The sequence below is a fragment of the Phyllobates terribilis genome, unplaced genomic scaffold, assembly GCF_046119375.1.
Source record: "Phyllobates terribilis strain yellow unplaced genomic scaffold, ASM4611937v1 Scaffold_5__5_contigs__length_657084704, whole genome shotgun sequence".
Taxonomy (NCBI): domain Eukaryota; kingdom Metazoa; phylum Chordata; class Amphibia; order Anura; family Dendrobatidae; genus Phyllobates; species Phyllobates terribilis.
Genome location: NW_027362765.1, coordinates 533016788 through 533030733, shown reverse-complemented (window position 1 = coordinate 533030733; position 13946 = coordinate 533016788). Strand labels below are relative to the sequence as shown.

The 13946-nt window shown below is 40.5% G+C and overlaps 1 protein-coding gene across 1 annotated transcript in view; it reads left to right on the top strand.

The window, feature by feature from the left end:
* NFKB2 (nuclear factor kappa B subunit 2) overlaps positions 1-13946 on the top strand; it is a 56200-nt gene that overhangs the window by 33340 nt on the left and 8914 nt on the right. The window contains exons 12-21 of the mRNA XM_073685777.1: positions 1414-1635; positions 1817-1958; positions 2070-2184; positions 2791-2998; positions 3833-4002; positions 5376-5478; positions 6568-6803; positions 8078-8144; positions 12910-13082; positions 13165-13276. Of these exons, the coding sequence (XP_073541878.1) occupies positions 1414-1635; positions 1817-1958; positions 2070-2184; positions 2791-2998; positions 3833-4002; positions 5376-5478; positions 6568-6803; positions 8078-8144; positions 12910-13082; positions 13165-13276 (1548 nt within the window). The remainder of the gene's footprint in view (positions 1-1413; positions 1636-1816; positions 1959-2069; positions 2185-2790; positions 2999-3832; positions 4003-5375; positions 5479-6567; positions 6804-8077; positions 8145-12909; positions 13083-13164; positions 13277-13946) is intronic.

Here is a 13946-nt window from a genome sequence, read left to right as displayed (position 1 = left end):
CATTTTCAGTTATTCTATATTGTATCTTCTCTTGATGAAGAATGACTTCCTGTTACCTTTGAAAAGGTTTTTCCAATTTTCATAGGTGGCAATTGTTGGATGACTCTTGTAAAAACAAGCACTTTTGCCATTTACTGCTTATTTAAATTTGCAGCTGTCCTACAGATATTAACACTTTTATTTACAGCTCGTTGCTTAGTAGACAAGATTAGGAGTTTACCAGCTATTTTCTAAGGCTATGTGCCCACGTAGCATTTTTGTAACGTTTTTGCGGCGTTTTTACGGCTGCGAAAACGCTTGTAAAACAGTCTGCCATGCAAAGCAATGTGAATTCAGATGTGCTGTGCACATGATGCGCTAATTAGCGCTCCGAATTCGCATTGTGTTGCAAAACGCAGCATGACTATTTCTACCGCGATTACGCTGCAAATTCGCGGCCATTGAGGAACATTGAAACGAGCAAACCCGCAGGTATATGTGGATTTGCTGCATTTCAATTAAATTCAATGGCCGCGAATTTGCAACGTAATCGCGGTGCGTGTGGTACCCGGGATGAAGAAGAGACTACAACTCCTCTTCATCCCGGCTACCACGCGGTGAAAAAAAGAAATCAAAAAGTTAAAAATAAACAAAACCTGTATATTCACCTCTCCAGCGGCCCCCGGTCTACTCCCGGCCACGTCCTCTCTCCTTGGCGTCCCGCGGTCTACTGTCAGGTCCTGCGGTGATGTCATTTAGTCACCTGATGGTCACGTGACCGCTGACGTCAGCGGTCAGGTGATGGTCGCGTGACCATCGGCTGACTAAATGACGTCACCGCAGGTACTGACAGTACACTGCGGGACGCCGAAGAGAGAGGATCGCCGCCGGGAGCAGACCGGGGGCCGCCGGGAGGAGACTAGAGGAGACCGGAGAGGTGAGTATACAAGTTTTTTTTTATTTTTAACGTTTTAATTCTCTTTTTTTTACTATAAATGCTGAATTTAAAGCATCAGTTGTTCACACATTATAAATCCATGCCGGTTGCATGGATTTATATTGTGTGACCAACTTGTCAAGCACTTTTCCAAGTGATGGCTCAAAATCGCTTAGAAAACTGCTTGAAAAAACGCTTCTCTCTGGCAGAAAAAACGCATGTAAATCTGCATGCATTTTTTTCTGCCAGAGAGAGGCAAAAACGCTCTGCATCAAATCTGCTACGTGGGCACATAGCCTAACAGCGGTGGTCAGTCTCCAAGGCGACAAGCTGTAAACAGAAGAAAAGTGTTTAATTTCTCCAGAATTGGTGAAAATTTTAATAAGCAGTAAATTGTAAAATTGCTTGTATATACAAGCACTAACCAACAATATCCATTTATGAAGATGGGAATAACCTTTAAAAATAAGTTAATTTTGCATGTATTTACTTGTTAGGAAACCAAATGAATTTTCCATTCGGAGGAATGCACACTGGATACTACTCTCATACTGGAGGGGCGTACCAGAGTGGAGGTTACAACATAAACGACGCATCATCTGACTTTAGCGATACAACAAAACTATTGTCAAACCTGAAAAAAGAAGAGCCCCCAACCAGCCCGCCACCAGGAAGCTCTGCATCGCCACATCGAGATTCTCAGAGCAGCGCACAACAAGGTATGGAGAACACTCATTGTTTTCTGTAACTGATTGGGCCCATTATATGATGGTACATTATAGATTTCTCCACCAATACCTGTTTTAAGATCAAACTTACTCCAGTTTAGTTGTGATACATATTTTAGCTCTTTCCTATTTCCCGCAACTGAAAAATTCCTTTTTTTTATTCCCATCACAGTTCACGTATGCAACATGAGAATGCTGTCTATTGCTCAGCGCACATCCAGAGCCTTAATGGACTATGCAGTAACTGCAGACCCACGCATGCTGTTGGCTGTACAGAGACCCTTAGCGGCTACACGGGATCAGAATGGGGACACGTAAGAAGTTCCTGTTGACTTTAATAGTTTGATAATACTCCACATGAAGTGAAGATATTTATATTTCTACCTGACTGTATGAGCTATTAATACAGTATATTCATTCTCCAGTCCGCTTCATCTAGCCATCATTCATGGACAGAGCGTTGTTGTTCAGCAGCTGGTAGATGTCCTCCGAAGCGTGCCGAATCAACAGATCTTCAATATATGCAACACCCTTCACCAGGTACGTCTGTTATTCTCCCCATCTAGTTTTACACTTTCTATCTGTGGGAAATATACAATTATTGTGCCTCATTTAGTAGAGGCGTCTGTAAACCGTAGAACAAAAATTGGGGGTGACTTTATCAATACGGTCTAAAATGCATCAGATTTATCATGGTGGCTCGTACTGTTTGATAAATCGGGGCATCTTTAGACTGTGTACTGTAAGTTACCACCTATCAGTTGGCATAGAGCCCAGGAGGCCGGAGCATCCAGTGTTATAAATGTTACCACTGTGACAAGTTTGTTTGTTTTGGGTTTTTTTTTTGGTGGGTGGGGAGAACTAGTGCCACAGTGCTTTTTCATGAATTAGCCCATCTTTGACATGCATGTATATAAAGGGCCTCCAAACCTGAACACCATGCTCCATAATCTGTAGACAGCTTGTCTGTCATATGATGTTATCAGAGCTATCTGATAATAATGAGAAGAGAGGCAGCCATTTGCAACAACCTGTATATTGTCACAGCGCTGCAGAACCAGCACAAAAGTCTGACCTATAGCTCCAGTTTACTGTATGATGTTGGATGTGAATATCTGTCTCATTGTCCTGTTTCATGTTGAACAGACTCCTCTGCACCTTGGAGTAATCACCAAGCAGTACCAGACAGTTAACGTTCTGCTAAAAGCCGGAGCAGACCCCACAATTCTCGATGGCTATGGGAACTCCGTGCTTCACCTGGCAGTTCAGGCTGGAGATGTTAAAATGCTTCAGGTTCTCTTGGAAAACACATTTTCTGGATACAAAAATCTTCTGAACATGCCAGACTACAACGGTAAGCAGCGAGTCTGGGTTATCACTCCAATTATCACATTCCCCTTTATGTGCACTCTTCACCTTTTTAATGGGAACCTATCAGCATTGCCCTAGCCATAGGCAACATGAAAAGCGAGAGCCGGGCATGGGGAGGGAGTTGACTCTAAAGCTCCTTTCCCGTGTCGTTCCACCTGCCTTAGCTTGATTGACAGGCTTTTCCCTATTTGTACTGAGATGGACCTGTCAATCATCACCACGTTTTACAGTAAAACTTCACTGCAGTGAGAGAGGCTGCCGCTTCTTCATGCTGTTTGTGGTTAGAGCAGCAAGAAACTTCTGACAGGTTCCCTTTAAACTTCTAACGGGTTAAAAGCTGGACAGTGGGAGTAATTATTGCAAATTATGCACTTGTCAGGTAGTTGCAACCGTGCAAGTGCAATACCATGACCATTTCCATTATATATACATCAATTATTGTATGAATGCATTCATTTTAGGGAGGGAAAACAGTGTGTAAGGACCCTATATAGCGGTACACAGAATCCCTATGGGTCTCTATTACATGCCTGTATGGATTATATGTTCCTCCTTCGAGATTGATTATATCACAATTTTTTAATTTCATGATTTTGTACAGAAATATTTTTATGTACCTATATATGAAAGAGAATACTTTTTTACTTGTATGCATCAATATGAATAGCATTTGAAAAAGTGATCAGCGGGAGACATATTCCCTGGGGAAGGGGGAGATTCAGTATTGGTGTCCGTTCATATGAATTAATGTCCTGTCGAGCCACATTTACCTTGTATCTCAACCAGGTCATAGATGACATCTGTACAACTTTTCTAGGTTTATACCCAGTTCACTGGGCTGTTAAAGTAAAAAGTGAGAAATGTCTGGAACAGCTGGTGACAAGTGGAGCTGAAGTTAATGCGGCCGAACGCAAGAGTGGAAGATCCCCCCTACATATGGCTGTGGAGATGGACAACCTTAATATAGCCATGTATCTAGTTAAGAAGGTAAGAATGGGAATTTTTTTTCTCCTATAACAAATAGGCTTTATTATCCACCATTGTAAATACAGTTTGCTTCTTCAGATTTAGTATGGAAAAATCTATCATTTACACTTTTTAAATAACATTACATATATGGAAATAAATGGTAAAGGTTATTGGTTGCTTCTAGTAATGTAGATATTTGGCAGGGAAGTTCTTTAAAAAAGAGAATCTTTCACCAAGTTTTTGCCACCTAATCTGTGAGCAGTATAATGTAGAGACAGAGACCCAATTTCCAGCGATGGGTCACTTACTGGGCTGTTCGCTGTATATTTTTTATAAAAAAAACACTATTTTATCAGCAAGAGATTATCACTAAAGGACTAGTATACTTCCTGCCATGGAGTCCTCCATATTCATGAGCTCTTTATAACCACTGCCCCCACCACTGATTGTCAGCTTTCTGCCTATGCACAGTGCACACAGCTGCCAATCATTGATGTGAGTGGGGTTATACAGAGCTCAGCATTCAGAGAACTCTTAGCTCTACAGCAGAAACAGTGATTTTATTACAATTGCACAAACAGCCCCGGGTATTTGCTCCTACATTGTGCTGCTCTCAAAGGGAATCTGTCACCAGGGTTTTGCTGCCCCCATCTAAGACAACCACCCTAAACTACTGAAACAGTCTTCTGGCGAGTAGCACACTGAAAGAGGAGAGCAAAGTTTCTATCCATTTAGTTCCCTTTCTCACCACCTCCCTAACGCTGAATTGACATGATACGATATTGTTCACGTTTCATCCAGTTTTTTTACACCATCTACAGTTTCCTATGTTAGAGTTGTAATGTATCTGTAAAAAAGGATGCTGCATGGATGTTCTGTATGAGATCCTTTTTTTTTCCGCACATCCAAAGACTTGAATGGACTAATCTGACCTGACATACAGAAGAGACTAGTGCATGCTGTGATTTTCTTCCCTTTCCCCCCTCAAGCAGATTTGGTCTGTGACCACAATCTCTCATCTGCACTGCCCCATTGAATAACATTTAATGGTCTGAGTGCTGTCCGGTTTTTCACAGACAGCACTCAGACCAAAAATACGCTTGTGTGAACGAGCCCTAACTGTGAGAAAAGGATCTTGCTTCTATCCGAGCCTGAAGCTTCCACTAACCTGATACATGACAGTCAGGGCTGCATACACACAGCGCACCGCGCTCTTCAGTGTATATGTGCAGGTGAGCCGTATTAATACGATCACTTCTTCACAAAAGCTGATCAAGGCCACGTCTGGACAAATTCTGTCCATCTGGTGTGATATTATTGTGAAGCCATTGTAACTATTACACTTCCAGCAGAGTGTTACATTCCTGACTTGTCTGTATATTCTCTTTCAGCTGGGTGCAGACGTCAATTCTCAGACATTTGGAGGAAATACCCCTTTGCATCTGGCTGCCAGCCTTGGTTCTCCAGTCCTCACAAAGATGCTGATCAATGCAGGTAATTACAAAGCTTTCTGCAAACTGCAAAACAGATGCCTAGAACAGGCCCCTGTGTAATAACCGCATATGGGATTCCTGATTAGTAAATAATCTAATCTATTTATATGTATTCACCCCTGGACTTATCTGACTACAGTAAATACATGCCAGGAAAGATCTGGTTCCCATGGCCAGTGATAAGATTCCCGCAGCTATGGATCAGCACAAGGCTTACATTACCAAGTTTGAGCACAATTGTGTTATCCTCTTATAGTGAAAAAATTTGAAGACCCTGTCACCCGGTGAAGTCATCAGTTTTTGCTAATTCTTTTATTCCTGCTGCTGTTTTTTTTTTTGTTTTATTGTTTTTTGTTCTTTTCTTTATTCTGCCCTAAGGTTCCAGAGATATGAGGCTTTTATTTACAGCAAATCTTTCTTTTCCAAAGGGGCGGTGCTCACAGGATACTCTGGGGTGTGTCTATAGAATGCTCTGCATTATTATCCCTCTGTGATTCCCATATTCCCTGCATAGAAATAGAATAATCAAATTCTGCCATCTTTTAGTTACCACTGGACTAATGTAGATTGTTTTATCATGGGGGGTTTTGAGGTGATTCATGCTACCTGAAGCATGAGCAGCATCAATCAGGGACATGCTGCTTATTGATGGCATTTATGTTTTACTCTCAATGGCTGCAGCATTTCCGAGAAAACCTAATTTAAAATGGAGTCAGGAGCAGGGACACCATCTGTTCAGGTCCCCACTGGCTTCTGCTTGGCTTAATTGACAAGTCTTTCCCTATACACAGAACATACATACAACATTAACAGAAATAAACACTTGAAATAGATCACTCTGTTTGTAATGACTCTATATAATATGTGAGTTTCACTTTTTGTATTGAAGAACTGAAATTAATTAACTTTTTGATGATATTCTAATTTAGTGAGAAGCACTTGTACTTTTTAAGCATTATTTGTGTGATACTGACAGAAAAATGATGTAGGTAATTTTCCCTGAGTCTGGTGTTTGCATTTATACACTTTTTTTTTATTTTGACCTATTTTGGGTCTTGGAGTATTATCATTTTTTTTTTCTGCTCGTCAGGTGCAAATGCTCTGTTAGAAAATGACGAGCCGGTGCATGCAGCTGCCTCCAGCGACAGTGATGATACCGACAGCGAGTCAGATGTGGAAATGGATACCGACTCTGACCAGCAGGGGGAGACTGAATCAGAAGAGGATGATACCATAGGCACAGAACAGGATAACGGAAGAATACACTGTGGGGTTAAGAGGCGGCATCCTGGACACAGACCGCTGGATTTAACCAAAAGTCAAAAGGTAAGGCTTTCATAGTCTTATCACTACAAGTTCTTACTTGGATTATTATATACACAGTAAGTCAGGGAATTCTACAATACACAAGTACAGTTCACTGTGTAATTGGCTTTTCAGAATAGACTGTTTTGTACATAAAGGGAACACATTATTTCTGGCCTTTTATAGGACTTGTAGCCTCCATTTTTATCCATTTGCTGAAGTCACTAGTGGCTGCAGCAGCCACTTTTTGTGTCTCTGCTTCCCTCTGTCCTTCTCCTTTTGTCATCCCTTTACTATACACTATTTTTAGGCAACAAATGTAATCTGATCCCTCAGTGAAGACTGCTTTGTGCAGTTTTGGAGATTGGGTGATCAGTGCAGGGGTGGATAAAGAAGTGACTGCGGGGAGAAGGAGACATTTTTCACTTCTAAAATATATTACCAAATTTCTTCTCTTTAAGGAAAAAATTGAGCGATCATTATACTTATAGTAAGGATGTTGGCCCTTAACGCTAAGGTGGCCCTTCACTTCTTGTGTGAGATCCATTCATTCATTTTACTTGCTTACATATCACAAATACAATGACTATAAGCTGCGTCTGTGACAGCTAGTGACATTTACACCTACCTCTGCTATGTGTCACTGTATTGTACTCTGCATCTTCAGCCTTGAGCCCTTGAAGCTAATTGATGCATATTGTGTAAGCGCTTGGCTTGTGTCCCCCAACCTGTCAGCTACGTGACGCAAGTCTGCTTTTTGCAATCTGTCATTTGGATAAAACTCACAGTTCTGAAGAAAAGAGAGTGACCATTTAACTGAAATATCACAGCTGATTTTGCAGCTTCATGTCCTCACAGCACAGAACAAATTGTACATCAGAAATGCCGGCACGTAGGGTTCCTGTGTGATAAATGGGGATGTCTAAACCTGTCGATTTCTTGCATAAAAGGGAATGAAAATGTCTTGGAGCCCGATTACTGTGTCTCTTATCTTACCATTGTAGCCAGAACAATTACAAAAATGCTGGAGGTGGTTTATATTATCTAAAATAATACACACATACACTGTAAGTTGAAATCCAGGTAACATCAGATGGGTTTCAAATACATTTTTGAAGGCAGCACAGTTCATAGAAGTTTTATTCTTAAATTTTGTGGTCACTGACATGTACAGTACTCTTAGGATTAGTAGACAAATCTGAACAGCTGCCTCTTCATCCATTGTAGAGCAAATGTACCCATGTCATACTATAGATTATGCCCCATACTAATGATAGCTTGCCTACAACTCTTAGGTGCGAGATATCTTGACTAAGCATCCACCTGGAGGAACAGCTAGAAAACCAGTGGGAGCAGAACCAGGTAATGCTGCACATCATAACCATTTTATTACTGAAGAATAATCTAATGGTCCTAAATTCCTGTTCTACATTCATTAGCATTATCCACCCACACAATAATGTCTGGCATAAATGTGGCAAGTGAAGCACAGAACTGTAATACCTGCTCTATTGCATCCTGCATAGTTCCCTAGGAGGATCTGTATGACAGTGTTTTTCTAAGGTTATGTGCACACACACGTTAAGTGTTTGCTGCAGAAATTTCTGCATATCTTGGCAGGAAAAACGCAGCGTGAAATACGTGAATTTTGCCAATTTTTTTACATGCATTTTGTTACAGATCTTTCCTCACTCATTACAATGGGTGACATCTGGGGAAAAATCGCTGAAAGAATTGATATGCTGCAGATTTTAATCTGCTGCAAATCTGCAAGTGAAAAAAAGCAATATATGCATAAGACTTCAGGAAGCTCATTCACTTTGCTGGTACTAAGACAGGTTTTGTGACAAAACTGTGCAGAAACAAACGCGATGGAGTTTTTTTTTCCCACTATGATGACCGCAAGCTGTAGATCAATCAGATTACCTCTGCATTTTATACACTGGAATGCATGAACCTTATAAAAGGCACCATAGGAATGTCTCGTGTTTTGATTTTAGTTTTTATTGGTTAGATGTTAGGCTGAGGAAAGTGTGTGTGTCTGTCTGTCTGTCTGTACAGTGACATGTAAAGTTTGGACACCCCTGGCCAAAATTACTGTTATTGTGAACAGTTAAGCAAGTTGAAAATGAAATGATCTCTGAAAGGCCTAAACTTAGAGATACACATTTCTTTTATATTTTAGGTCAATTTATATATATTCCTTTATCTTTTCCATTTTAAAAAGTACAAAAAGGAAAATGGACCCTTTTATTGTTAGTACCTAGTAACACCCCCTTTTTGAAAGTATCACGGCTTGTAAATGCTTTTTGTAGCCAGACAAAGGTCTTTCAATTCTTGTTTTAGGGATTTTCATCCATTCTTCCTTGGAAAATTCTTCCAGTTCTGTGAGATTCTAGGGTCGTCTTGCATGCACTGCTATTTTGAGGTCTAGCCACAGATTTTCAATGATGTTCCGATCAGGGAACTGTGAGGGCCATTGTAAAACCTTCAGCTTGTGCCTTTTGAGGTAGTTTATTGTGGATTTTGACGTGTGTTTAGGATCATTATCCATTTGTAGAAGCCACCCTCTTTTCAACTTCAGCTTTTTTTTATAGATGGTGTTATACAGTTAGGTCCATATATATTTGGACAGAGACAACATTGTTCTAATTTTGGTTCTAGACATTACCACAATGAATTTTAAACAAAATAATTCAGATACAGTTGAAATTCAGACTTTCAGCTTTCATTTGAGGGTATCCACATTAAAATTGGATGAAGGGTTTAGGAGTTTCAGCTCCTTAACATGTGCCTCTCTGTTTTTAAAGGGACCAAAAGTAATTGGACAGATTAAATAATTGTAAATAAAATGTTCATTTCTAGTACTTGGTTGAAAACCCTTTGTTAGCAATGACTGCCTGAAGTCTTGAACTCATGGACATCACCAGACGCTGTGTTTCCTCCTTTTTGATGCTCTGCCAGGCCTTCACTGCAGTGGTTTTCAGTTGCTGTTTGTTTGTGGGCCTTTCTGTCTGAAGTTTAGTCTTTAACTAGTGACATGCTTGCTCAATTGGGTTGAGATCAGGTGACTGACTTGGCCATTCAAGAATATTCCACTTCTTTGCTTTAATAAACTCCTGGGTTGCTTTGGCTTTATGTTTTGGGTCATTGTCCATCTGTAGTATGAAACAACGACCAATCAGTTTGGCTGCATTTGGCTGGATCTGAGCACACTGTATGGCTCTGAATACATCAGAATTCATTCGGCTGCTTCTGTCCTGTGTCACATCATCAATAAACACTAGTGACCCAGTGCCACTGGCAGCCATGCATGCCAAAGCCATCAAACTGCCTCCACCGTGTTTTACAGATGATGTAGTATGCTTTGGATCATGAGCTGTACCACACCTTCGCCATACTTTTCTCTTTCCATCATTCTGGTAGAGGTTGATCTTGGTTTCATCTGTCCAAAGAATGTTCTTCCAGAACTGTGCTGGCTTTTTTAGATGTTTTTTTAGCAAAATCCAGTCTAGCCTTTTTCTTCTTGATGCTTATGAGTGGCTCGCACCGTGCAGTGAACCCTCTGTATTTACTCTCAGGTAGTCTTCTCTTTATGGTAGATTTGGATATTGATACGGCTACCTCCTGGAGAGTGTTGTTCACTTGGTTGGCTGTTGTGAAGAGGTTTCTCTTCACCATGGAGATTATTCTGCCATCATCCACCACTGTTGTCTTCTGTGGGCACCCAGGTCTTTTTGCATTGATGAGTTCACCAGTGCTTTCTTTCTTTCTCAGGATGTACCAAACTGTAGATTTTGCCACTTCTAATATTGTAGCAATTTCTCGGATGGGTTTTTTCTGTTTTTGCAGCTTAAGGATGGCTTGTTTCACCTGCATGGAGAGCTCCTTTGACCGCATGTTTACTTCACAGAAAAACCTTCCAAATGCAAGCACCACACCTCAAATCAACTCCAGGACTTTTATCTGCTTAATTGAGAATGACATAACAAAGGGATTGCCCACACCTGTCCATGAAATAGCCTTGGAGTCAATTGTCCAATTACTTTTGGTCCCTTTAAAAACAGGGTGGCACATGTTAAGGAGCTGAAACTCCTAAACCCTTCATCCAATTTTAATGTGGATACCCTCAAATGAAACCTGAAAGTCTGAACTTCAACTGCATCTGAATTGTTTTTTTTTTTAAATTCATTGTGGTAATGTCTAGAACCAAAATTAGAAAAATGTTGTCTCTGTCCAAATATATATGGACCTAACGGTATTTGCATCAAGATTTTGTTGAAATTTCATTGAATCCATTCTTCCCTCTACACATGAAATGTTTCCCGTGCCATTGGCTGAAATTCTGTGCCCTTTTTACTCCTTTACCATACCTTTGATAATTGTGAAGAATTCTATTTTAACCTCATCGGTCAACAGGATTTGTTTCTAAAATGCATCAGGCTTGTTTAGATGTTCTTTTGTATACTTCTGACTGGTGAGGACGCAGGAGAGGTTTTCTTCTGATGACTCTTCCATGAAGGCCATGTTTGTGCAGGTGTCTCTGAACAGTAGAACAATGTAACCCAACTCCAGAGTCTGCTAAATCTTTCTGAAGGTCTTTTGTAGTCAAGCGGGGTTTCTGATTTGCCTCTCTAGCAATCCTACAAGCAGCTCTCACTGCTTGGTCTTCCAGACCTTATCTTGACCACCACTGTTCCTGTTAACTGCCATTTCTTAATTCTATTTTGAACTGAGGAAAGGGCAACTTGAAAACACTTTGCTATCTTCTTATAGCCTTCTCCTGCTTTGTGGGCCTCCACCATTTTCATTTTCAGAGTGTTAGGCAGCTGCTTAGAAGAACCCATGGCTGCTGTTTTTTGCCATAAGGTTAGAGGAGGCTGGTTTTTATAAAGCTGGGAAATGTGCATCACCTGGCCTTTCCTAACGATGATAGTGAACAAGCCATAACCCTAACAGGTCTGAAATCTTGGGGGCCAAACTTTTGAATCTTTCTTATTTTTAAAATGTAAAAAATGACACATATATTTTTTTTGCCTAAAGTACAAAGGAAATGTGTCATCTTTAACTTTAGGCCTTTCAGAGATCATCTCATCTTCAACTTGCTTGACTGTTCACAATAACAGTAATTTTGACCAGGGGTGCCCAAACTTATTACATGCCACTGTATGTGTATATAATATATATATAATATATATATATATGATTTTATTCCTCCCTAAAGCCCTTCATACATATTAGACTAATGTTGGCCAAACGCTCAAATATTGACAGGGGCGACTGCCAGTCTAATTTGCATGTGGGCGCCAAACAACTGATTGTTGGAAGATCTCACGGGCTTTGTTCTCCACGAGATAAGCCACCAGGAGGGTTGTTTGTTGGAGGCTTTTTTTCTAGAGGACACAGGAGCCAAGAGCATACAATACCCCAGCACTCTTGATGAATTGTACAGGCGTAGCCATGTCATCTTCCCACCGCAGCTTCTCACACTCAACACATTTTCAGCAAAGCACATTCAAGCTGTTGTGAAAATGCCAGAAGTCACAATTTCTGCACAACTCGGCGTTAAGCAAAAATTTAGTGACCTTTCAAAGCTTTTATGCCAGTTTTTTTGGCTGTGATGAATCTGCCCCTAAATGTGTCCTCAGTAAAATTCTGAATTAAAGAGAGGTTTCCCCCAGAAATGAGAAAGTGAGCAGTATGCTGGAGGGTTGGTTTTCTGCTGAAAAGCCATAGATGGTTAGTTAAGGCAGTAGGTTAAATAAATACTGCAAAATGGATGGGAATCGTGGACAAAAACCTGCAATAGAACTGGGATTTTGGATAAACATGAATTTTAGGGAAACTGGAAAAACAAGACTTATAATCCAGTTCTGAGATGACCAAGTCACCACCATCTCTTGAAGTTTAGATTTTGTTGGTGGACTTGAGAATAGCTGTCTACTTGTAATAAATACAAAGGTTCAAAAGTAGCTTGTGATGGTTAGAAAGTGAAATGGGCTTTAATTTACAAATCATCTGTATACATGTGAAACTAGAAAATGGACCAGATAAGGCAGAGCCGGCAGACTTCAGTGTGGTGGCATTGGTGGATTTCAAAGGAAACCTTTGCTCTTTTTTATTTCAGTAAATGTCCTCTCCCTGGAGACCAATACTGTGCAGCGTCTTGAGAGACTGTTAAATCAGGGTCAGACCGGGTCTGATTGGACTGAACTCGCCTCACGTCTACGTCTTCAAAGCTTAGTTGACACTTACAGGAACACGTCCTCCCCAACAGAAAGTCTTCTTCGTGGTTATGAGGTAGGTTGGTAGTTTGTGTTACACCACTCTGTGGATATCCTTTTCTTCTTTTAAGTAGCTAAAATTCTTCTTTGTTCATTAGCTTGCTGGTGGAAGCCTAAATGAGCTAATCCAAACTCTGCAGTCCATGGGATTAAATGAGGGGGTTGAGCTGCTGCGGAAATCTGAGACCTACATCAAGCAGGAGAATCAAGGTAGGCCTTTCCACTTATACAATGTGTGCTAGGCCGGTCATATGTGGCTATCAGCTGGTGTATATACTTATGCCATATACATGACATTGTATTTTTTTTTCAGAATTATTCTAAATGCATTATTCTAAATGCACCAATATATCGATAAATGATAAAACCTTTGTGTGACCTATATTCTGGGAGTGGAAGGAGTCTGTATTCCGCTAGTGGACTGAATGTACCTGTTTACATAAGCTTCAAATCCATTGTATTAGTCCCTGGCTGCATGGTGACATGGCAGTGGATAACACATGAGGTCATGACTGTTAACACTTTGAGAAAAAGGCCATGTACAGATGGACTGACACCGTCCATAGTATGATAAGGTGGTCCGTTAGCCCCAAAGTGCTGATTAACCATCTATATAGGGTACTTGAAATCATATAAAATTCATACCAGGCATCTGTATTTTAATGTTATATTTGCACAAAAAATCTACTTTTTTAACATGTAAATTGCGTGGTGCACTGTTACATTCTTTGATTTGCATTTTAAGCCCAGTGCCTTTATCCTGATTGACTTCACTCGCTTAGTAAGAGCAAATGCTGTCTAAAATCAATCCCCATGTCTGAGTTTGTGCACTGACACTGAAGGAGCCCAGCAGTATGATCAGTGTCAGTGCAGGCGCGCA